Source organism: Thamnophis elegans, chromosome 12 (assembly GCF_009769535.1).
Source record: "Thamnophis elegans isolate rThaEle1 chromosome 12, rThaEle1.pri, whole genome shotgun sequence".
Classification (NCBI taxonomy): domain Eukaryota; kingdom Metazoa; phylum Chordata; class Lepidosauria; order Squamata; family Colubridae; genus Thamnophis; species Thamnophis elegans.
The window spans coordinates 40,955,291-40,981,796 of NC_045552.1; the positions used below are offsets into that span (position 1 = coordinate 40,955,291).

At 43.8% G+C, this 26,506-nt stretch overlaps 1 protein-coding gene across 2 annotated transcripts in view; it reads left to right on the top strand.

Annotated features, from left to right (window-relative positions):
* Positions 1-26,506, top strand: part of GAB3 (GRB2 associated binding protein 3) — a 99,622-nt gene that overhangs the window by 26,596 nt on the left and 46,520 nt on the right. For both annotated transcript variants that reach the window (XM_032228597.1, XM_032228598.1), the window contains exon 2: positions 25,465-25,768. In XM_032228597.1, the coding sequence (XP_032084488.1) occupies positions 25,465-25,768 (304 nt within the window). The remainder of the gene's footprint in view (positions 1-25,464; positions 25,769-26,506) is intronic.

A 26,506-nucleotide genomic window follows, 5' to 3' on the forward strand; every position in this document is an offset into this window, starting at 1 on the left:
ACTGTTTTGTTTTGTCTTGTTTTTCAGCCACAGGTGTGAGCTTTCTGCCGTTTCCCTTTGATCGTTGTGGTTGGTGCAAATATTCGGCTTTGTTGTGGGTGTTTGCTTTGCTTTTCTTTTTTTAAAGTTGCCCCACTCATGAACATGGTGGCTGTTTGTTTTGCTGACTAAAAGAAAAAGGGAAACACCCAGACAACCTAGAAGTAGAGCCCGTAGATCAAGAAACGAAAATTGCAAAATAAGAGACGGGCGTTCGTCTCTCAGTTCCTGCAAAGTGAGAGAGACCGTAGTTAGAAACAGAACATGCAAAAGGTAACTTAAGTGGTGATTTCCTTCCAAATTTATAATTTCCCAAAACAAAGACGCACGGATGAAAGAAAGTTCTTGATTTACATCTGTTTAAAGCTGCAGGGGCACTGAAAAAAATTAACTTACAGCAGTTCTTCACACTTAAGGACCATCGTAGCACACCTCCCCGGTCACGTGATTAAAATTTGGGCAATTGGCAACCGGTTGTGTATTTGTGATGGTTGTAACATTCCAGGATTGTGTGATCACCATTTGTGACCTTGCCAATTGACTTCTGAGAAGCAGTCAATGGGGGTAAAGGTAAAGGTTAAGTTCACCTCACACATATGTGCTAGTCGTTCCCGACTCTAGGGGGCGGTGCTCATCTCCGTTTCAAAGCCGAAGAGCCAGCGCTGTCCAAAGACGTCTCTGTGGTCATGTGGCTGGCATGATTAAAGGCTGAAGGCGCATGGAACGCTGTTCCCTTCCCACCAAAGATGGTTCCTATTTTTCTACTTGCATTTTTAAATGCTTTCGAACTACTTGGTTGGCAGAAGCTGGGACAAGTAATGGGAGTTCACTCCGTTATGCAGCGCTGGAAGAGAACATCTGGGAATTTCTGCTGAGGCTTAATTCTGTTATATGCTGATACAAGGAGAGAGGGAGGGAGGGAAAGAGAGAAAGGAGAAGGTATTAGATAATGACTAAAATGACTATTAGGGCAGATCTGGCTGTTTTTTTAAATTATTATTTTTAAGCTGCAAGCTTTTGAAAGAGCAATTTGATAAAAACAGCCAGCCCTTCCTCTTTATTTTTTAAGCTTCCATTTTATCAGTTTTGCAACAACAACAACCCTTCTATGGAAATTCGGGTGAAGAATTCCAAGAAACATCTTGTTGACGTGTTTGTGTCTCGTCGCACAAGGCCTGCTGAGAAATTGAAGCTGGCCTGTCTCGGGTTGATGAGAAGTAGAGGACGGTTCCCACTTCTTCCCCCTTGGAGAGTGCTCCACTTGCTTGAGACTTGGCAAAGGCAGAGGACCTAGATGGCCGCGTTCCACACCCACGGGTCTCCAGAGTGATGAGGCAAAGGGGTAGGGCCACGTTCTCTGCAGATGGAGAAGCTCAGGGTCTGTTCCCTTGTTCTGGCAACTGGAGAAGGGAGAATTAAACGGGATTTATTTCTTTTTTTAAAAAAAGTTATTTATCTTTATTTCCCACATATACATTCACAAATATACAATCTCATAACTATTATTATTGTGTATTATCTTTTAACATGTATATCAATTTTTCTCCCCCTGCAATTAACAATATAATCGAGATTGCTTTTCTACCGTCCAATGCACCCATCTTATTTTACAACACTACTTCGTCCTTCCTTCCTTCCTCCCTTCCTTCCTCCCTTCCTCCCTTCCCTTCTTCTCTCCTTCTCTCCTTTCTTCTTTCCTCTTCTTCTTTCCCTTCTCTGCTTCCCCTTCCTATCCCCCACTCCCCTCTTCTTCCTTTTCCTACCCTCTTTCCTACTCTTACTTCCCCTCTGTTTCTTCCTCTCCTTTTCCCTTTCTTCTTCCCCTCTCCTTTCTCCCCTCCTTCCTATCTTTCCCTCTACTCCTCTCTCCATTCCCTCTTCATTTATTTCATTGATGATTTTGTGGCTGACCCATTAGGTGGGGAACTGTGGCCCCTTAATGACTTGTGGACTTCAACTCCCAGAATTCCTGAGTCCACAAGGTATAGACCCGTGATGGCAAACCTATGGTACCCGTGCAGTAGTGGGTTTCAAAATTTTTTAGAACCTCTTCTGTAGATGTGGCCTGCTTTGTGGGAGTGGCTTGCCGGCCATGTGTCTGGGTGGGAGTGGCTTCCTGGTCATGTGACTGGGTGGGAGTGGCTTGCCAGCCATGTGACCAGGTGGGAGTGGCTTGCCGGCCATGAGACTGGGTGAAGCCCTGCCCCTGTATCCCATTTTCACGAAAAATGGGATGTTTTTCACAAAAAATGGAGGTGTTTTTGCCTTCCCCCATCCCCTAGAAGCATTCTGCAGCCTTCAGCAGGGCTGGGAGAAGGCAAAAACGCCTGTTTCTGTAAGAAATGGGCCATTTTTTGCAAAAATTGAGGCATTTTTGCCTTCCTCCGGCTTTGCTGAAGTCTGCAGAGTGCTCCTGGGGGCCAGGAAGGACAAAAACTTTTTCTTACTTACCATTTCAAAATCCCAGTGTGTCTTATACACTGGTGCATCTTATAGTCTGAAAAATATGGTACCTAAATATTCACTGCAAAAATCATAGTGAATTTTCAGAAGAAGCCCATAACTCAGCGGGAAATGATTTGGCATCCACATTTGTCCATAAACCTTGATGATGCTTTCTGTTTTGTTTTTGTTTTTGTTTTTTAAAAAACCCAGATGACTAAGGTTTATGTTGATTCCAACTAAATATAAGGATTTGTTTTGACTCTTTGCATCTGTTTAGTTGTGTATTTTGCATTCTGAGCATGCAAATGTCTTTGGGAAAATAACTTCCTGGGATTTTATGACGCAGTTGGTGTTGGGGCTGCCTCCTGCTGAGCAAATGCATGTTCTCCTGGGGGTAATTCTTGGGTGACGCAGAAGGAGCCAATCTACCTTTCTCCGGTTTTTTGTGACATGTTTAATGCTGAAAGCGCTCAGAATTATAAACATTCAAGGTTGGTTAGGACTTTTGGGCTGATTGGAGAAAAGAGAAAGGGAGGGAGTGGTGGAATTCAATTTTATTTTTACTACCAGTTCTGTGGGCATGGCTTTGTGGGCATGGCAGGGGAAGGATACTGTAAAATCTCCATTCCTCCCCACTCCTGGGAAAGGATATTGTAAAATCTCCATTCCTCCCCACTCCAGGGAAAGGATACTGTAAAATCTCCATTCCCTCCCCACTCCAGGGGAAGGATACTGTAAAATCTCCATTCCCTCCCCACTCCAGGGAAAGGATACTGTAAAATCCCCATTCTCTTCCCACTCCAGGGAAAGAATACTGTAAAATCTCCATTCCCTCCCCACTCCATGGGAAGGATACTGTAAAATCCCCATTCCCTTCCCACTCCAGGGGAAGGATACTGCAAAATCTCCATTCCCTCCTCACTCCAGCGGAAGGATACTGTAAAATCCCCATTCCCTTCCCACTCCAGGGGAAGGATACTGCAAAATCTCCATTCCCTCCTCACTCCAGGGGAAGGATACTGCAAAATCTCCATTCCCTCCCCACTCCATGGGAAGGATACTGTAAAATCCCCATTCCCTCCTCACTCCATGGGAAGGATACTGTAAAATCTCTATTCCCTTCCCACTCCAGAGGAAGGATACTGCAAAATCTCCATTCCCTCCCCACTCCAAGGGAAGGATACTGTAAAATCCCCATTCCCTTCCCACTCCAGAGGAAGGATACTGCAAAATCTCCATTCCCTCCCCACTCCAGGGGAAGGATACTGCAAAATCTCCATTCCCACTCTACTCTAGGGCCAGCCAGAGGTGGTATTTGCCAGTTCTCCAAACTACTCAAAATTTCCACTACCGGTTCTCCAGAACCTGTCAGAAGCTGCTGGATTTCACTCCTGCAGGGAGGTTTGCTGTTGTGAATACAGGTAATCCTCATCTTACAACCTATGCAAAGTTACAGCCACACTGAAAAAAGTGACAGGACTGTTTTTCACACTTACATCCATTGCAGCATCCCCATGGTAACATGATCCAAATTGGATGTTGGCAACTGACTCATATTTATGATGGTTGGAGTGTCCCGGGGTGATGTGATCACCTTTTCCCACCATCTGACCAGCAAAGTCAATGGGGAAGCCAGATTCACATCCACTGTGTTTGCTAGTTGAACAACTGCAGTGATTCACAGTTGTTAAAACAGTGGCAAGAAAGGTCATAAAAATGGGGTTAAAGTCACTTAACAGTTGTCTCGCTTAGCAGGGGAAATGTTGGGCTCAATTGTGGTCATAAGTCAAGGTCTACTTATTATAAAGGTAAAGGTTCCCCTCGCACATGCGTGCTAGTTGTTCCCCACTCTAGGGGGCAGTGCTCATCTCCGTTTCTAAGCCGAAGAGGCATCGCTGTCCGAAGACGTCTCCATGGTCATGTGATCGGCATGACTAAACACCAAAGGGGCATGGAACGCTGTTGCCTTCCCACCAAAGGTGGTTCCTATTTTTCTACTTGCATTTTTACCTGCTTTCGAACTGCTAGGTTGGCAGAAGCTGGGACAAGTGACGGGAGCTCACTCCGTTACGTGGCGCTAGGGATTCGAACCACCAAACTACCAACCTTTCTGATCAACAAGCTCAACCTCTTACCCATTGAGCCACCACTTTATTATAGATGTTCCTTTTTTCAAAGATGACCACATGCGAGCGGGGAAGTTCTTTTGTAGACCTGGCCCAATAGCTCCTGAATTAGAATAACTCTGTTGGTGGGCCCAGGCATTTGCATAAAAGAAAGGTTGGCTGGAGATTATGGGCAGATATTGGATTCGATTAAGCTGGTATAAAACACTATACAACAGCATTGTCAATAGCTGGTGTCCTCTTGCACAGGATATGGGCTGTTTGTGTTGTTGTTGACTTAAAAATGAGTTATATCAAGCCCTCTCTTTCCTTGACCTCGGGATCAGCGTGCTTGTGTTTGTTGATGTCATTTCTATAGTTACATTGGCAGTTCATATGCTGCCTTTCATGTTTGGGGCCCTCATTTCCAGAAATAGCTAGATAGGGCAGCGTTAATAGCTGGTGGCTGCAGACATGAATCATAAGCATGGTGGCTGGGGAACAGCGGAAGGACTATCAGGGAAGACTTCTGAGGGTCGTTTTTCATCTGGAGACTTCTGTGATGGTGTTGTTGGGGGCTCAGTAGACGTCTTGAAAAGGAAGGAGCCATGTAGGAAGAGAGTTATGGACAAGGAGAGGATAAGAGGTTACCGGGAGAGATGTAAGAACTGGGATGGTCTAGTTTTTAGAACTTGCCAGTTTCCTCCAGAATGGACAATACAATCGTGATGGGTCCCTAAAGAATCAGTACTGAAACCAGGAACCAGGGACTTCACAAGAAGGGGAAATAATTAGGAAGATTCTGACCTGTGCTGAAATGGATAAATTGATGTCAGAATTGAAGAATAAAGATGAATCATAATATTATAAGATGTGGGATAAATTTTATCGATGGTTAGAACAAAAAAAGGAAAGATCCAAAATAGGCAATGGCTAAGATTCATAGAATGGAGACTAGAATTATGTATGAAACTATAACAGTGAAAATGTATCAGATAAACACAAAGCAACATGGTTGGAAATATGATATTTCTATATTTGTAAATACGGAGTAGACCAAATGTTAAAAAGCAGGGTAGTTACAATGCATAACTTTATATCTTAGCGTGTATGGCATAGATTTCGCCAGGACAGTTACGCTGTGTCCAATGTTTTAATTTGTGTTTAATAAAAAAAAATATTTAAAAAAAAAGAATTATTCCTGAAATGTTTGGATCAGCCTCCACAGAGCAGAGAGACAGGATGCACTTACATACAGTAGGTCCATGTTATTAATCTAACAACTGCCATGATTCACTTAACAAGCATGGGAAGAAAAGTTGTAAAATGGGACAAAACTCACTGAGCAAATTTCTCAGTTAGCAGGGTATAGGTGGGATTCACTTGAGGAGTAGCTGTATGAACAACCACTAAGAATTCCCGTGGCACTGTTCTAGCTAATGAAAAGAGATGACTTATAAGAAAAAGATCAATTGTGTCAGTTTCTGGAGTGTCAACATAACTGGACAAAATGAAATTTTTAGGAAAAGCAACTCTCCAAATAAGAAACACAACTGAGAAGTTTCTCCTCCTAGCCTTGACCCCGCCCGTTATTGTCATGGTGGTAGGGAACTACTAACCATTTTTTCCTGGGGAGGGGGGGGGTCTGGGTCATTTCTGGTTGAAGAAGGTGGTCCTGAAAATACCTTGATAACCAGGTTCCTGCTCTAAAGCCCCAAACAGAAATGGTAGGATGTTGGAATGCTGAATGGCAGGTTGCCTTCTTCCATTGTTCCTAGATTATCCCAAAGCTTGGCGAGATACTTCTATTAAAACTTGGGTAACAACAGGACTTATCAAGTCTTTAGTTTATTTTTGACAAATATGGTTGTCAAACAGATAAAAAGGTTTCCTTTCATTTAAGGTAACTCCAAAAAAAGTTTCCTTTCATTTAAGGTAACTGCAAAAAAGTTATCTCAAGATACAATCCTCCTTCCAAAAAAGATCAAAGGAAATAAAACAGTATCTTGGCCACTCCAATATATCTGGCATTATAGCCCCACCAATCTTTTCATCCTTAATCAGTGACAATTATTTATTTATTTATTTATTTATTTATTTATTTATTTTATTTTGTTTAGTTTGTCAAACATGTACGAGATAACAGGTATAAGTATAAACATGGATATGAGCCAGGAAATGAGTACAAATAAATGGGGACATTAGGACAGGGATGGTAGGCACCCTGGTACGCTTATGCGCAGACCCCTTACAGACCTCTTAGGAATGGGGTGAGGTTTATGGTAGACAGTTTAAGGTTGAAGCTGTGGGGGTTTGAGGAAGTACAATGGAGTCAGGTAGAGCATTCCAGGCATTGACCACTCTGTTGCTGAGGTTGTATTTGAGAGGTTGGCAGCTATGAGATAATAGTTTGCTTTTTTTAAAAGGTATAATTTAAAGTTATAATTTAACAGCGAGAACAATTAATCACCAGGATGGCTTGCCTTCAGAAATTGGTGCTCCATCACTGGAGGCTTTCAAGAAAATATTGGAAAACCATTTGTCTGGGATGGTGTTAGGCCGTGATGGGGAACCTACGGCATGCGTGCCAGAGGTGGCACACGGAGCCCTCTCTGTGGGCACATCACCAGCTGCTCTTCTGATTTCTGGCCAACTGGTCTTTGCAGGCGCCGGAGCGCTGGAAAACGGCCTGAAACTGGCCCAAAGAATGGCAAAAAACTAGGCCATTTTTGGGCCATTTCCAGACCATTTTTCAGAGCCCGACAAATGGCCAAAAACAGGCATACATGTACCAGCCAGCTGGTCTTTGGTTTCCGGCGTCCTGGCGCGCACACATACACATGAGCACATGCATGTACACGTGCTCTGGTTTGGACACTTGGTGCCAAAAAGGTTCACCATCACTGGTGTAGGGTCTCCTGCTTGAGCAGGAGGTTGGACTAGAAGACTTCCAAGGTGCTTTCTGACTGCATTATTATTCTGTTCTATCTTTGCCTCCAAAATGTTCAATTGGATCCTGTTTAACAAAACTCTACTTACTCATGTGTTAAATTGCTGGCCTCCAAAGGGGAAAAAATTATTAGCTATTATGGAATCTTCCCCTCCAGCACTAAGGGCAGGCAAGCATTTAACAACAATACAACTTCCTCTCTCTTTGTGTGTGGGTGTAGGTGTGTGTATTCCAAGCGCTGAAACCTGCCACTGCTAGACTTTCGCAAGGGCTCCTTAACTGTTGTAAAGGTTAATGATCCAAAACATCTCCTGGGTTGTATTCTTTACTCAAAATACTTCATGGTTTACTTTCTTTTTGCTGTTGATTTAGTTACAGACAACCAGCTCTTGATTTTCTGCCACTGTTTATGTGGCCCATCTTTTTCGCTCCTCTGTGGAGACAGCTCTTCCTGTGTGATTGGAGGGTTGCTAGTTCCTTTATTTGTGGAGAACATGAGTTCAGTGAACTTAGTTCATCAGCACGAGGTTGCTCCTGCAACGTGATGCCTTCTCCATGCCCCTACATCAGCCTGGCCCCCAAAGGGTGTCTTCCAGATTCAGGAGGACCTGTTGGCCCAGAATTCTGGGACGTGCATACATACCTTGGAGGCTCCAGCCTTGGGGATGAAGAAGACTAAGATGTCTCAAGAGTTCATGAAAAAGTTCTGCTGGCGAGACGGCCACAGGTTCGTGAGTCATAGTGTAGCTTTCACAACATTTAAGATGGGTGGCCGTTTCATTGCACTTCTGATGCATCATTACTGTTTCTGGCTACTTCTCATTGTTTAAAAACAATTACTCCCCTTTATTTAGTCTGGTGTTTGGTATGAGTTGGACTTGCCTGTTTCCACTGAGTGATGGAGGCAAGAATGAGGTTACTGAGATATATAACAATATACAGTAATTCCAAGAAGAACAATTTAGCTTCACTTAAATGGCCTAACTCAGGCATTCAGTAGTTACTCAGGTAATTCTTCAGTTGTGACTGTTTCTTTAGTTGACTGTTGCATATTACAGCGGACCTCCTGAGGTACCTATGACCCATCCACCACCTATAGTCACATGACTGCATTTCAGACACTTTGGGCACCCAGCGTTGTGGCCCACCAGTGGCCAGTGGAGCTGGCAGCAGATTCGGACAGTGAGGAGGTTGGGCAAGAACATGGACCAGTCCTGGAGTCTGGGGAAGGCTCTGATGAGGGCTCTGTGTTGGAGGCAGAGGGGAGGGGGGCAAGGCCATATGTCAGTTATCAGCTGCCTTCAGAGTCAGACATCAATGAGGCAGAAGAACAGCTGGAGCCTATTTCCAGTGTGTGCATGCGCAGAGTGGCCAGACAAAGCGAAGAGCTAAAGAGCAGGGGTCGACTTGGGAGGAAGGCCACAGGTGGATGATGAATGGCCCCTCCCATAGGGAATAAAAGAGGAGTGAAAGGGGAGTGTTGATGGAGACAATTAGTTCGCTTAATTGGTTCATGACTCCGAGACTCCTTGCCAAGTTATGCAGATATCGGCCTGGCAGCTCTCCAAGCCAGATAAGGTCTGTGACTGGAAATCCTCCCTGGAAAGACTTTGTTGGATGTGAATGAGCAGAATTCACAGTCAGCTAATAAAAGGGGTTTTTGTCGGGACCAGGAGTTTGCTTCCGGCTCTTGGGACGCCTCGGTCACAACACCCAGCCCCCAGCCACATTTGCAGCCATTTACAGCACCAAAAAAGGACTTTGGCCATGTGGTGAGAACAGATTCGCTCAAAAAACAACAACAACAACAACAACAAGCATGCTGGGAGTGGTCAACAGTAAAAGGAGAAGGAGCCATCCTAGTACCTGCTGGCTGGACATTATAAAGGATGCCACCAGGATGATCATGGCGGATCTGACAGAGACAGTGCAAGACAGAGGGGCATGCAGAGTGCTGATCCCCAGAGTGGCTGAGGGTTGGACATGACTGAACATCTGATGAAGATGACAACATAGCACCCCATTGTCACGCGGCTGCATTTTTGGAAAGTTGTCATAATGCAAATGACAGCTGTGGGCGTAAATGGAGCTGCGTGTGCGGGCTTGCTGGCCTTTTGCAAGAACCATTCTCCCCTCCCCCCCTTCAGGGTCAGTCCACAAAGCCAGAAATGTTGGGGAGCTCTGGACTAGAAGACCTCTAAGACCTCACATTGCAGCCCTGGTCAAAAGGGCCCAGCAGAGATTATACTACCTGAGACTTCTCAGGAAACAACAACTGAAGAAAAACTGCTGTTGACCTTCTACCACTGCACCATAGAGAGTATTTTAACTTACTGCACCTATGCATGGTTTGCCAATTGCACAGTGGCATATAGGACAGGGCTCCAGATGGTTAAGGTCATTACCCAGAAGATCATGGGTTGTCCTCTCCCCTCCTTGGAAGAGCTTTATAGCGCCCGCTGCCTTAAGAAAGTTCAAAACATCCTTAAAGATCCATCTCAACCTATGCACACTTTTTGTGAACTATTACCATCCGGCAGACGGTACAGGATAATGAAAACAAGGACAAATAGGCTGAAAAACAGCTTCTATCCCAGGGCAGTAGCCATATTGAATTCTACTGTATAGTGCAATACTAATGCAATATCAGAGGTTTTCAATTTTAGTTATATAGCATGTGAAGGATGTGTGTTTGTGTTTTTATTTTTGTAGTTGTAATGTACACTGAAGATGGCATTTAATTTCGTTGTACGAGGTGCAATAACAAACTAAACTAAACTAAACTAAACTAAACTCAGGTCTCTTCCAACTCTGTTATTCCGCATTCTGTCTGTATTCTGTATCCATTAGGGCCACCGTTGAGAATGCTGAGGCTGCCTCCTGTGTGTTCCTGAGGTTTCTTTGCAATTAGTCACCCAGTAGCTCCTTTCTCCTTTCTGCAGCCAGCCTGACAGAGGCGGTATCTATCACGCCAGGCCAGCCCTCCCTACACAATAGCCGGAAGTTATTCCAATTCTCAGACAATTCCCGAGAATAGCAAAAGGTCAAAAAACATCAGGCTGCAGTTTTTGCCAGCAATAGCAATGTGGGCAGAGAAAGAGGTCCAGGCGGGGGGGTGAGGGCTGATGTGCTGAGCTCTCTGGGTCTCTTGCCTGCCCTTCCTCACCAGCTTCCTGCTTCCTGCACAGGTAGCCCTCGACTTACAAACATGGGCTTAGCAACCATTCAAAGCGTAAAGCATTGGAAAAAATGACCCATGACCATCTCAGCATCAGTAAGGTTATGTGATCAAAATTTGGGTGCTTGACAAGTGGCATGTATTTATCATGCTCAATAGTAGTAACTGTGAGAGGGATCTTGGAGTCCTAGTGGACAACCATTTAAATATGAGCCAGCCGTGTGCACCAGCTGCCAAAAAAGCCGACACAGTTCTAGGCTGCATAAACAGAGGGATAGAATCAAGATCACGTGAAGTGTTAATACCACTTTATAATGCCTTGGGAAGGCCACACTTGGAATACTGCATCCAATTTTTGGTCGCCACGATGTAGAAAAGATGTTGAGACTCTAAAGAGTGCAGAGAAGAGCAACAAAGAGGATTACGGGACTGAAGGCTAAAATATATGAAGAACAGTTGCAGAAACAGGGTATGTCGAGTTTAATGAAAAGGAGGACTAGGAGAGAAACGATAGCAGTCTTCCAATATCTGAGGGGCTGCCACAAAGAAGAGGGAGTCAAGCTATTCTTCAAAATACCTGAGGGTAGGACAAGAAGCAATGGGTGGAAACTAATCAAGGAGCGAAGCAGATTAGAACTGAGGAGAAATTTCCTGACAGAATAATTAATCAGTGGAACAACTTGCCTCCAGAAGTTGTGAATGCTCCAACACTAGAGGTTTCTAAGAAGATGTTGGATATCCATTTGTCTGAAGTTGTGTAGGGTTTCCTGCCTAATCAGGGGATTGGACTAGAAGACCTCCAAGGTCCCTTCCAACTCTATTATTCTATTCTATCACTGACATCCTTGGATCGCCATTTATGAATTTCCCAGCTAGCTTCTGACAGACAAAGTCAATGGGAGGAGCCAGATTTACTTAATGATTCACTTAAAAACTCCTGCAAGAAAAGTTGTAAAATCTGGTGCAACTCAGTGAACAACTGCCTTGTTTAGTAATGGAAATTCTGGTCCTAATGTTGGTCGTCAGTTGAGGACTGTCTATATCAGTGACACTACCACTGCAGGAGAAGAAAGATTATTTCCAGGACAGTTCATGTACTAAAGTCAAACTCAATTTTATTGAGGGCCGCATGTTTGATCTCGGGGGCTGGATGGGTGTGGCTGGGCTGGGTGTGGCCAGCTCGACATCATTTGTGTTGGGGGCACCCCTCCCAGGCTCTGTTTTCGGCTCCGATGGCCTCCTGCAGTGCTCTGCCAGTGAAAACGAAGGCCCTCACAGGCTCTGTTTTCACTGGCAGAGCGCTGCAGGAGGACGTCGCAGCTGAAAACGGAGCTGGAGAGGGCCACACATTTTCTTGGGAGGCTCTTGCTCCCTTTTCGCTGGCAGAGGCACCATGGGCCAGTCCTTCACTGTTTCACTGTTTCCAGAGCAGTCCCGCAGGCCAGATCTAAGCACCCTGCCGACCAGATCCAGCCTCCCCCCCCCCGCCCTTAAATTTGACACGTCTGTGCTAAAGGGTATACTGCCGAGAGCCACTTTCTGTAAGATGAGCAGCCACACAAATCTGATGAATAAATAAAGTGAGTGTAAAGAAGCAGCTTTGGATATTTTTTACAGCAGTTATAAACTTTATATTGTCTTTGTTGAACATGCCCTTTGAATGTTCTTCACATATGTTCTTTATGTTCTGCTTGAAGCCAGGGAAGAAAGGAAGCAAGGGGTCCATTGGATATGAAAAGAGAAAGCTACCTTTTTATTTTTACTTTTTATACTTTGGACTCTCTGCGCTGTTCCTGCAATAGGTGTGGTGCACCTGCAGATCTTCTGAAGGTCACAGGTGAATAACTCTGGTTTTATTAGCCCTGGCGGGATGCTTTGAAAACAGCCGTATCGTGAGATTAGGACACCTCCGTCCAAGTAAAAGATATCACTTTCACTTCTGTTCAGCTGGGAAAAAACCCTTATACCCTTCCAGTATAAGTAATCGTTGTGAAAACAAGTAACCAGAATAAACCAGTGATATCATGTGATGGCATCAACTGGCCCCCTGCAGAATCTCCAGGGATGAGAAGAAGCATTCAGAAAATAGACTAGCCGTTCCCAGCAGTCAGTGTGAATGGTTTTGCAAATCCTCCAGGGCAGGCTGCCGTTGACTTGCTTGCAAAAAACTACCCTCTGCAATTTTCTGTAGCTTATAAAAAAAAAATCTATTCAGCAATCAAAGAGTAGCATAAAGAGTGCCAAAATGGGATTAATTTTCCTTTTTTTTTTTGGCAATAAATTTTACTTTAAGAGCTGTGGTGGCTCAATGGCTAGAATGTACCATTGCAGGCTAAGTCTGCCGACTGCCACAAGTTCGATCGTAACCAGTTCGAGATTGACTCAGCCTTCCACCCTTCTGAGGTGGGTAAAATGAGGATCCAGATTGTTGGGGGCAATAGGCTGATTCTGTAAATTGCTTAGGGACAGCTGTAAAGCATTATGAAGCGGTTTATAAGTCTTAGTCAGTGGTGTCAAACTTGCGACCCGTAGGTCAGATGCGTTATACGGTGGGCATGGCCACCCCTCGGTTTAGCACACTTCATGTGTGATGTTGTGAGTTTGACACCCCAGATCTAAGTGCTATTGCTAGTTTCAACTCAACTAGTTATGTTTCCTGTTTGTTTTAACCAGGAAAGATGGCAGCTGTGTTAATACACTCCACTAAATCATTGGGTGATTTGGTTTTAACATAATAGATCAGCCCACCTATGCATTGCTGCTGAGTGATACATACAAACTGTTCCTTTATGGCATGTTTAACAATTTAATTTAAAAATTTAACTTAGAATTACATAGGAGTGATAATTATGATTGTTTTCTCTCATCGTTATGACTTCAATCTTATCTGACACGGCATCAGAAATATTTTGAAATATAGGTAGTCCTCAAGCTATAACCAATTGCTTTCTTTCTTTCTTTCTGAATAAATAGCAATACCCCTTAGTCTTATATACAGCTTCACAGTGCTTTACCGTCCTCTCTAAGCAGTTTACAGAGTCAGCCTGTTGCCCCCAACAATCTGGGTCCTCATTTTACCGACCTCGGAAGGACGGAAGGCTGAGTCAACCTTGAGCCGGTCAGGAACGAACTGCTGGCAGTCGGCAGACTTAGGCTGCAATGGTGCATTCTAGCCATTGAGCCACCACAGCTCTTAAAGTAAAATTTATTGCCAAAAAAAAAAAAAAAAAAAAGGAAAATCAATCCCATTTGGGGAACTCTTTATGCTACTCTTTGATTGCTGAATAGATTTTTTTTTATAAGCTACAGAAAATTGCAGAGGGTAGTTTTTTGCAAGCAAGTCAACGGCAGCCTGCCCTAGAGGATTTGCAAACCGGTTAGAAGAGGTTCCACCAGTGGACCCGGAAAGCAGGCCACACCTACAGAAGAGGTTCCAAAGTTTTTTGAAACCCACCACTGACACACACACACACACACACACACACACACACACACACACACACAGAGTCTGAGAGAGAGAGAGAGAGAGGAAGGAAGGAAGGAAGGAAGGAAGGAATAAATAAAAATAAAAAAGAAAGAAAAAGAGTGAGAGAGAGATGAAAGAAAAAAAGAAAAAAGGGACAGAGAGACAAAAGGAAGGAGAGAGAGAGAGAGAGAGAACACATGGCCGGCAAGCCACTCCCACCAGGTCACATGGCCGGCAAGCCACTCCCACAAAGGAGGCCATACCCACAGAGTAGGTTCCAAAAAATTTTGAAACCCACCACTGCTTGGTAGGCGTGGCAGGGGAAGGATACTGCAAAATCCCCATTCCCACGCCACTCCAGGCGGCAGCCAGAGGTGGTATTTGCCGGTTCTCCGAACTACTCTAAATTTCCGTTACCGGTTCTCCAGAACCTGTTGGATTTCGGCCCTGATTTACTGTATATACTCGAGTATAAGCCTAGTTTTTCAGCCCACTTTTTGGGCTGAAAAAAGCCGCCTCGGCTTATACTCGAGTCAGTGAAAAATTTGCCCGAAATGGAGGAGAAAAAGGGGCGGGGCCATGCCGCTGTGTGACACTCGTGAATGGCCCAGTGCCCCTGTGAGTTTCCCCTCCCTCTGTGTCAGTTTGCCGCGCAGCGTGCACCGCACCATCCCCCCTCCTCACGTTCTAATGTAATGCAGGGCTGTCTTACGATTCCCCTTCCTCCCCCTCCTGCCGCTCTGCAACGATGTCCCACCTCCTCCTTGTTATGGCAAGCAGCCACATAGCGATGTCCCACCTCCTCTGGTACAGTGATCCAATGATAGGAATCACTGTGCCGTGTGTCATAGGAGGCGGGACATCGCTCCCGCAGCTGCACGGGACATCATCATCACAGCGGGACATCAGCATCATGAGGTGAGTGAAGTATTTCATTGAATACACCGCTAGTTTACTGTTTTTCTTTGAAATAAATATTCAAAAACATTATTGGTATCTATTTTTATTTTTGAAATTTACCGGTAGCTGCTGCATTTCCCACCCTAGGCTTATACTCGAGTCAATAACTTTTCCAGTTTTTTGTGGTAAAATTAGGTGCCTCGGCTTATATTCGGGTCGGCCTATACTCGAGTATATACGGTAGGCTTATTATACAGGTAGCCCTCATACTTACCATTGCAGCATCCCCATGGCCCCGTAATCAAAATTCAGACAGATGGAGACTGACTCAAAATTATGACAGCTGCAGTGTTCCAGAATTACGTGATCACCTTTTGCGAACTTCTGTCAAGCAAAGAAACCAGGAAATCAGATTCACTTAACAACCATGTTACTAACTTAATAACTGCAATGAGCCATATGGACACTGCAACAATCATAACTATAAGTCAGTTTCCAACCATCTGGATTTTGATCACATGACTCTGGGGATGCTGGAGCAGTTGCAAGTGTGGAAAATGGTCACAAGTCCTTTTGTAACTTTGAACGGTCACTAAATGAACTGTTGTAAGTTGAGGACTAACTGTACTTCATTGGCTCTCTTATCTGCCAGATCTTGGTTTTACATCAGTAGAGTCACTCTGTGTCCTTGATGGAGGGAGCAGCAGCTCATAAAGTTTAATACCTTTCAATAAACATTTGTTGGTCCAAAATGTTATACCAGATTCCTTCTGTTGTTGTTGTTTTTAACAACCATATAATAACAGGGCTAATCTGCCCTGGTTTTAAATAGAATAGAATTCTTTATTGGCCAAGTGTGACTGGACACACAAGGAATTTGTCTTTGGTGCAGATGCTTTTGGTGTACATAAATAAAAATAAAATAGAATACATTCATCAAGAATCATGATGCAACACTTAGTGATAGTCATAGGTTACTAATAAGCAATCAATTTATACTAGTAAGCAAATAAAACAATATAAATTATAAAGATACATGCAACATGGTTATAGTCATAAGTGGGAAGAGATAGGCACTAGGAAGGAAGGGAAGAATAATAGTAATACAGCAGGGGTGGGTTTCTGCCAGTTTTAACCTCTTCTATAGAAGAGGTTCCACAAATCTACAGTGCCATTTAGAACCGGTTCCAGCTCCCTCCCCCCGCCCGTCCGCACCACTCTTGCCCCGCCTGCTGCTCACTGATTGGCTGTCTCACCAATCACCCCACCCACCTCTAAGAGTCCTATCTAAACCTTAAAGACATAAAGCTGTCAAGTTTGAACACCCCTGGTTTTTTTTTTCTAATGGGTTATGGGTGCAAGGGTCTTGTAACTTGACAGCTTTAAGACTTGCACACTTCAATGCCAGAGTTCCTGAGCCAACATGACTGGAGGAGGAATTCTGGGAGTTGAAGTCCACAAGTCTTAAAGCTGTCAAGTTTGAACATCCCTGGGTTGTTTTTTTCTAAAGGTTTAGGGGAGCAAGGCTCTTGTAACTTGACAGCTTTAAGACTTGCGTGCTTCAAATGCCAGAGTTTCTGAGCCAACATTTTGGTTGCTAAGCAAGAGTGTTGTTAAGTGAGTTTCATCACATTTTACAAGTTGGTCATGCCCACCCAGTCACATGACTGCCAGGCCACTCCCACTCAGTCACATGTCCAGCAAGCCACTCCCACCCAGTCACAAGCCACTCCCACAAAGCAGGCCACACCTACAGAAGAGGTTCTAAAAAAGTTTGAAACCCACCACTGTAATACAGTCTTAGTAAATTATTCAGCAGTGTTGTGGGGATTAGTTGTTAAGTAGAGTGATGGCATTCGGGGTAAAACTGTCCTTGTGTCTACCGTAATTATTCTGGTGTGCAGTCTCATATAGCGTCGTTTTGAGGGTAGAAGTTGAAACAATTTATGTCCAGGATGTGAGGGATCTGTAGCTATTTTCTCAGCCCTCTTTTTGACTCCTGTAGTGTACAGGTCCTCAATGGAAGGCAGGTTGGTAGCAATTGGTTTTTTTTTTCCTGCAGTTCTGATTCTCCTCTGAAGTCTGTGTCTGTCTTGTTTGGTTGCAGAGCCAAACCAGACAGTTATGGAGGTGCAGATGACAGCCTTAATAATTCCTGTGTAGAAGAAGTACAGTAATTCCAAAGTTAGCAGGAATCATTCATTCAACATACGGTATTTGTCATATGAACACAGGTGTCGAAACTTTTTTATCAGTGTATTTATATAAAACCAGCCCATGTGCTCAATACGTTGCCTTCCCTTCCCACTGCATCCTGTGTAGCTTTTTCCAAATGAACCATTATGCAACAAAGTCTGTATCGTTTTTCCACTCCATTGTACGCCCGTTCTCCAGACAAGGAATTTGAAAAGTTTATTAAACTCATTTGCAGCTGTTTTTTTCCTGGTGTTTAAAATATACAAAGGGTTAAGAGGCGGGGCCTGCAATGTGTGACAAATATGTGGTCTTTTCCTTTTGCTCCCAGTTTTATTCGGATTTAATTCAAAGTTTATTAAACTCATTCGTAGTGTGTAACAAGTATGTGGTCTTTTGCTCCCAGTTTTATTTGGATTTAATTCAAACTTCAAGGTGCACTGATTTTATTCTGAACCTGTAAGCTTTCTCATCTTCTTTACTTGGCATTCTGCATCTTGTCTTGTTCAGCCAATGACGAATGGACTCATCCTTGCTCATCTTCAGAATAACAGCCCTTCTGAAGCTCACCTTTCTTTCAAACCTTCATTGCATAACAACTGCTCAAATGTCTTTGCCCATTCTTGTTTTCTTAACCGTGGATGTATATCAGATCAAATGGGGGAGGTGATTTCATCACTTGATATTTTTTAAACGATCTGTTGTTGTTTTTTAAAAAAAATCTGGCTCATAAAAATGATTTATAAGTTCTTGGAATATGCCAGGGACATTTTCCTCCTCCTGAATACTCCAAGGGGAATGACAACATTCTATGTTATTCCAGGACAGGATGGATAACAATTCCGAGGTTAAAAGAGGTCCACAGAGATCTTCCCTGTGATCTCTAAAAGTTGACATTGTAATTTTCAGTCATCCTGGAGTGGGGAGGACACAAACGATGAGGCTTTTAAGTCACAAAAGTAAGAGGGGGGATCCCTGACACAAATGCCACGAAAATTTAGAACATAGAGATAGCCCTTCAACATCTAACCACAACTGAGCCCAAAATTTCTGTTGCTAAGTGAGACAGTTGTTAAGAGAGTTTTGCGGAAGAAAGTTGGAAGGGACCTTGGAGGTCTTCTAGACCAACTCTATACCAGTGATGGCTAACCTTTATGCTGTTGGGTGCCAAAAATGAAATAGCGCATGCATGTGCTGTCACCCATAATGCAAAGCGTGCCCCCACATGCGCATGCAAACGCAACACCCCCACACACACACTGCTTGCCTCCAAGCTGAGCTTGGTATTTCCTCTGGGGAAGGCCATTTTCGCCCTCCCCAGGCTCCAGGAAAGCTTCCGGAAACTGGGGAGGGTGAAAAACGGGAATGAACTTCTAGTTGGCCTGTTGGGCCTGTTTTTTGCCCTCCCCCAGGCTCCGGAGGCTTTCCTGAAGCCTGGGAAGGGGGAAAACTGCCTCCCCCGGCCCTCCGGAAGGCTGAAAATCAGCTGGCCAGCCCACACATGCCCACTGGAGCTGATAGCTCGTGTGCTGGCAGATATTGCTCCACATGCCACCTGTGGCCACAGGGATGCTGCAATTGTTGTAAGTGAAGAACGGTCATAAGTTACTTTTTTAGTGCCATTGTAGCTTTGAATGGTGACTAAATGAAGCATTGTAAGTTGTAAGTCAAGGAGTAAAAAGGATGCGGTGGCTCAGTGGCTGAGAATCTGAGCTTGTCGATCAGAAAGGTCGGCAGTTCAGCGGTTCGAATCCCTAGCACCGCATAACAGAGTGAGCTCCCATGACTTGTCCCGGCTTCTGCCAACCTAGGAGTTCAAAAGCACGTAAAAATGCAAGTAGAAAAATAGGAACCACCTTTGGTGGGAAGGGAACAGCGTTCCATGCGCCTTTGGCATTTAGTCATGCCGGCCACATAACCATGGAGACGTCTTCAGACAGCGCTGGCTCTTCAGCTTTGAAACGGAGAAGAGCAGCGCCCCCTAGAGTCTGGAAGGGCTAGCACATATGTGCGAGGGGAATCTTTACCTTTATGTCAAGGAATACCTGTATTACAGCATCTAGAAGACCTCATGCACTCATTCTTTGAAAACCCTTTCTCTTATGCTGGAGGATTTCCACCTTGCTTTTATAAATTACAAGGAGGCCGCCAAGATTGTCCTTAGCTAGAAATTCCTGCTTTTAAAATCGGAATTATTAGCCCAGGTGAAGACTGCAGACTCTACAGAATCATGGCTCAGCTGTTCCTTTTACCCTGCAGATTTTGAAGAAATATTTCTCGTCAGTAGCACGCACACATACCCCAAAGTGCGTGGGGGTGTGTGTGTTTATCAGAAGTACTGCTTTTGATGACAACACAAGCGCCACATTTCGTGAACCACAAATTATTCAGGGCTTCTTGAGATAGATGGAGCTGCCTCTCAGAATTAGTAATCCTTGTCTGTTCGTGGTTTGAACAGAAAGATTTGCAGAGAAATGCAGTCTGCCCCAAACCAACGTTGCCACATTCAAACTCATCTTTTCAGTGAATCTATTTGTCTCTGGGTATGGAGAATTTAGTTTGTCGCTGTGGGAGTGACTGGTCTGTTCCTTTCTATGGAATTGGCTGAGAGTTTTCTTCCTTAAGTGGGTTGCGTTCAGTTTCAATTGGGCCATCATTTCTTGTCTCATATGAGCTTGTTGTTGTGTTTTGTGGTCATTCCCAGGAACTGGTCTTGCAGCTTTCTTCTAGAGAAACTGAGTCTTTCCCAAGTTCATTGGTGTTCTGAGGCTTCCCCAAAAAGCACAAGGCAGAGTCCTGGTCCCGACAAAACCCCATTTTATTAAATGAATGTGAATCCCTCTCATTCACATTCAGCAGGGCCTGGCAAACAGTCTTTCAAAGGAGTATTTATGACTACAGACCTTATCTATCTTGGAAAGTTTGGTGGTTCGAATCCCTAGTGCTGCGTAATGAAGTGAGCTCCTGTTACTTGTCCCAGCTTCTGCCAACCTAGCAGTTCGAAAATGCATGTAAAAATGCAAATAGAAAAATAGGGACCACCTTTGGTGGGAAGGTAACAGCATTCTATGCGCTTTCAGCATTTAGTCATGCCAGCCACATGACCACAGAGTCGTCTTCGGACAGTGCTGGCTTTTTGGCTTTGAAACGGAGATGGGCACCTCCCCCTACAGTCGGGAACAACTACCACATATATGCAAGGGGAACCTTTACCTTTACCTTACATTAAGCCAGAAACCCAAACTTGTTTCTGGTTTTTGTTCCATTTTGTTCTTATCCGCTTGCCAATTTTTTTTTTTTTTTTGAGATGCTTAAGGAAAAAGGACGAGAATCCATTGAGTAAGATTTGCATTGTTATTTTGCTTTCAAGGGAGATTCTGTCTTGCTCAGCAACCTATCCTAAAATTGATCCAGGGTTAGCATTAGAATTGGTTAGAACTGCAATTGTTCAGGTTACTGGAGGCAAATACACGATGCAGATAAGCAAGCCAAAATATAGAGATGACCAGCAAGCAGTGAGATAGCAAGTTTCACTCTCTAATCCTTTCTTTAACCACTGTGGGGGGTTTGTAACTATTTGCAAAGGGTTAGTGCAAATTAATACAGAGTCACACTGTCTCTCTATATGGTTTGGCTGAAATCATTCTTGGAAGCTGTTTTTTTATGCTAGGAAAAAGGAAGGCTCAGAAAATGCATAACCTAGATGTGCATCAAAGCCACCAAACCATTAGACACTCATTTCCAGAAACCACAAAATAGATGTGTTGAATCTCTTCTCAGCCAGCTCAAGATGGCACAAACTGCTTCTTGTTTATAGAATACAGAATAACAGAGTTGAAAGAGACCTTGGAGGTTTTTTAGTCCAACCACCTGCTCAAGCAAGAGACCCCATACCATTTTCAACAAAAGGTTGTCCAGTACCTTCTTAAAAGCCTCCAGTGTTGGAGCATCCATAACTTCTGAAGGCAAGTTGTTCCACTGGTTGATTGTTCTTCTTGTCAGGAAATTTCTCCTTAGTTCTAAGTTGCTTCTCTGTTTGCTCCGTTTCCATCCATTGCTATTTGTCTTTCTGCTTTGTTTACTCCGCTTTGACTGTGACAAGGACAGCTAAGAACAAAATTCTTATCGCCCTGCCTGTATCTCTTCCCCAATGGATTTTGGCTTGCCAAGTCCAGTCAGATACAACCGAAGATGTTTAGTACCTTGGGAAGAAAAACCCTAGGAGAGAGAAACTTAAAACATTTTCACCTGTTGTATTTTGGCTTTGTATTTTGGATCAAGATAAAGATCCTGAAGATGAAACTCAAAGACTATGGCCCCCAAATGAGAAGGAAGGACTCACTGGAAAAGAGCCTAATGCTGGGAAAGATGGAGGGCAAAAGAAGAAGACGACAGCAGAGAATGAGGTGGTTGGATGGAGTCACGGAAGCAGTTGGTGTGAGCTTAAATGGACTTAAATGGAGGATGATAGAGGACAAAAAGGCCTGGAGGAACATGGTCCATGGGGTCGCGATGGGTCAGACATGACTTTGCAACAAACAACAAATAGATGTTGTTTATGTGTCTATTGATAGCTGATTTGTCAGAGAACCAAGGCTTCTAGAAATTCCCTGGCATTTTGGGACTTGGCATGGTCTAGAATGGTCGCATTATCCCAATTGAAACTATGGTTGAATCTGTCTATATGTTGTGAAATCAATAAATTAGCCATCTGTAAATGTAGAAGAGCATTTGAAAAGGTCATGTGCACCTTGTTTTAAGTAGTGATTCAACTCCCAGAAAATGTGGTACTTTAAAGCAAGGCACCTTAAACATTTTGCTCTAAGCACCCTTTCCCATTAAAAAATAATAATTATAGTGGGCCCCAAAACACCTTTCAATTGTATGTGTTACATGTATCCATGTCATTAAATTTATCAATTAAAATAATTAAATTAAATGCATCCAACTTATTGCATTCAAAATGAAAATGGATGCATTCATAGAACAAGACATCGAAGGGATCCTTCGACATCTTGTGCAAGAATGCCAACATTTCACAAGATTTCCCTGAAATTGTGAAAGACGTTGTGTAGTCTTATGTGAAATCTTGGAAGGCTGGACAGCAGTTCAGAAGACCTTGAGGAAACACTAAGAAGCTTTATTGATCTTTTGAGAAGAGACTTGGAGCTGAAAGACTCGGCTGATGAGATGGAGAGGACTTCCGGGAGATCTGGAAGCCTCCATTTAGGGAAACTTTGTGATACTTAAAATCCTCCCAGGTTCAGAGATTCAGTGATGGGAACAAGAAAGCTGGATCTGCTGTATGGGTCACATAAATTCTGTTTCTTCTGAATTGGATTTTTGGGAAAGCATTGAGTAAAGATGAAGGTTTTGCTCTCCAGTCATATCTGACTCTATGGGGCTCATCTACATTTCTTGGCCAAGGGAGCCAGAATTGTCTGAAGACGTTTTCTGTGGTCATGTAGCTATATGCCAGAGGTGCACAGAATGCTAGTAACTTCCAACCAAAATGGTACCTATTAATCTACTCTCATTTGCACGCTTTCACACTGCTAGATGGGCAGGGGCAAGGAACGAGAGCTCAACTGTTGGGCGGCGCTCAGGTCTCAAGCCTGGGCTGTCAGCCCTCTAGCTGACAAGCTCAGCGTCTTTAACCACTTGGTCATCATGCCCTCTGGGAAAGCAATAGCCATAAAACTTAGACTTATATACCCCTTCACAGTGCTTTACAGCCCTCTCTAAGATGCTTACACAGTCAGCCTCTTGCCCCAACAATCTGGGTCCTCATTTTACCCATCTCAGAAGGATGGAAGGCTGAGTCAACCTTGAGCCTGGTGAGATTCGAACTGCCAAAACTGTAGTCAGTCAGCAGAAGTAGTCTACAATACTGCACTCTAACCACTGCGGCACTGTGGTTCCTAAGCTTTGAAGAAAGGTGGTAATAGCTGCTTTTTGCTCCTAATTTTTATGCCAAATGCTTATTTGGGTACAGTATGAATTTAGCCTTGAACGACAGAGGTGGGAGGAGAAGCAACCCCCAAATCTCAATTTAATGACTTTTACTTTTGTGCTTGTGAGGGGGGGGGGGTGTTGTAATTCCAAAGGCTCAGCAGAGCTTTCCTGCATTAGACCCGTCTTCCTCGAATCGATGTCTGAAGATATTCTGAGATTCCACATCTCAGAATTCTCTCTTCCTCCCCAAGGTTAAAGACATGTTGTGGGCCTTCTTAGTTATGGAACTCCATTGTAGGATGTCTCTTCTCAGATTCTCAGCATCCTAATAAATCTATATTTACTCTTTCTTTAAGACTTAGTGGCTTACACAAACTTTGGAATTCTTTGAGATGTTCACTGTGCATTCTGTTCAGTAACTGCTAGAATCCAGATCCCCGATCTCTCTCTCTCTCTCTCTCTCTCTCTCTCTCTCTCTCTCTCTCTCTCTCTCTCTCTCTCTCTCTCTCTCTCTCCTCTTCTTTTATTGCAGTTGGCAAATTTCTCTGACTCGTGATGCAGTGTTTTCCATGGTGTCTTGTTGTTTCAGTGAGAAGAGGTTGAGAGAGATTGCTAAATGCAGACTATAAATACAGGAATAAATATGTAAATAAAGACACAAATGTGTTGTTTGTTGAAAGTCCTGAGCTTCAGGACTTTCTGGTTAAGCACCTTGGGTAATACATACGCACAGCCCTTTTTGAGTTGAGGTCATGCTTGGCATTTAATGACCCGTGGAAGGCTGCTCTCCACAAGGGCAACCATACTATTCTGTTTCCATTGTAATTCAATTATTTCAAATTTAAATTAGTTAAGTAGAGCTCCTACTGTTATTCTTAATGTCTTTTAACTGTCTACTCTCTATCGCATAAGCAATTGAACCAGTAGAGATTAGGCTATGGTTCTCCCACTTGCAATGGATGGCTGTGAAAGTTGGACTATAAGAAAGGCTGAGCGCCAAAGAATGGAGGCCTTTGAACACTCCTGCTGGAGAAGACTCCTGCGAGTCCCTTGGACTGCAAGGCCATCCAAGCGGTCAGTCCTAGAGGAGATCAACCCTGACTGCTCTTTAGAAGGCCAGATCCTGAAGATGAAACTCAAATACTTTGGCCACCTAATGAGAAGGAAGGACTCACTGGAGAAGAGCCTAATGCTGGGAATGATGGGGGGCAAAAGAAGAAGGGGATGACAGAGAATGAGGTGACTGGATGGAGTCACCGAAGCAGTAGGCGTGAGCTTAAATGGATTCCAGAGGATGGTAGAGGACAGGAAGGCCTGGAGGAACATTGTCCATGGGGTCATGATGGGTTGGATATGACTTTGCAACCAACAACAATTAGACAGCTGTGCCTCGTTGGGTCATCATTTCAGAGATGAATCTAAACAGGACAACAGAATGACCAAGGATAGGCAAAAAAGCAGTGGAAGCAGCAGTGGCTTTTGAGTTCCTGCCAGTTTCCCCTTTGAGGTTCCTTGAGGGAATCAGACAAGAAGCATCAGAAATCTCCCTCCCCTCTCCATCCTCTGGGTAAGTGGCTTCTGATGGATAAGGGAGGAAGAGAGGGGATTGCCAGAGTGGCTGGGAAACTGTCATGGAACTCTGAAAGTGAAGGTCATGTGTCTTAACCGAAGCAGCCAAATGTAATTCCCTCAAGTGCCATGGGTCCTGGATTTTGGACACATTCTTAAGTTAGCCCATTTGATGTACTCCAGTCCAAAAATTATTGCCTTATGATGCACTGCTTTGTCCAGTTAAGGGTTAATGAGAATTTTAGTAATACGGGTAGTCCTTGACTTATATCAGTTTGTTTTTGTGACCATTCAGTTATAACAGCCCAGTGATGTGATTCAAATTTTCTTGTTACTGGTTCTATGGGCATGGCTTTGTGGGTGTGGCTTTGTGAGCATGGCAGGGAAAGGATACTGCAAAATCCCCCCATTCCCTCCCCACCTCACTAACCTGCTCCCCAGCTCCGTTCTCCTGTGTAGGACAACAGAAGAAGATTAGCTGGGAGGCAGCAGGGGCGTGGCCAGCCTATTTGCCGGTTCTCAAAACTACTCAAAACGTCCACTACCGGTTCTCCAGAACCCATCAGAAATGGCTGAATACCACCTCTGGGTCAGGGCTAAGGGAGTATCTTTCTCTTTTTCTCTCAATCATTTTTCTTATTATTATTATTTTCTTATTCCTCAGGCTTGGCGGAAACGCTGGTTCGTGTTACGTCAAGGCCGGATGAGCGGCAACCCGGATGTGCTGGAATATTATCGGAACAGTCATTCCAAGAAGCCCATCCGGGTGATAGATCTGAACGACTGTGAAGTGGTGAAGCACTCAGGCTCCCACCTGATCAAGAAGGAGTTCCAGAATAACTTTGTTTTCGTTGTGAAAACAACCTACCGCACCTTCTACCTGGTGGCCAAATCAGAGGAGGAGATGCACGTGTGGATCCACCATATAACTCAGATCTGTAATTTTGGGCACTTGGAAGACGGGACAGGTAGGTATGATGAGAAAGCTCAAATCTTGTGCAAGGGGTTCATGAATAATTTTAAGGCTCTTGAGATTCCCACTTAGGATTGAGGTGGTGAATAAACTACCCTCACGGATGCATGAATGAATGAATGCTTGGAGAACTTTATACAATCAGCACGGTGGAAATATTTACATGCCAACAAATCGTCACAGAACAATTGTCCGGAATAATGACTCGCTTAATGACCAAGTTGGAACTGATGTCACAAGCCTCAATGATGTTTTACTTAACAACTATGTTGCTTAATGCCAGAGTTACCAGTCTTAATTATTGTACTTGCTAAGTGAGCACTGCTTGTGCTCTACATTGCTAAATATCGAGTAGAATAGAATAGGATAGAATAGAATAGAATAGAATAGAATAGAATACTTTATTGGCCAAGTATGATTGGACACACAAGAATTTGTCTTCGATGCATATGCTTTCAGTGTACATAAAAAGATGAGATACATTTGTCAAAAATCATAAGGTACAACACTTAATGATAGTCATAAGGTACAAATAATAGAAGCATTTTGTGATGGCATCTTTTCCACACTACTGATAGCCCCTCCTTGTTGGCATTATTTTTGACAAAAGCTATGCAGTCCAGGCAGCAGCAAATGATCATAATAATTAGCCACCCTTTTCTCTACGATGGCAAAAGGGGAAGAGCTGGGGTGACATGAAAGGCAGTTTTCCTGATTTCACATTGTTAAATTA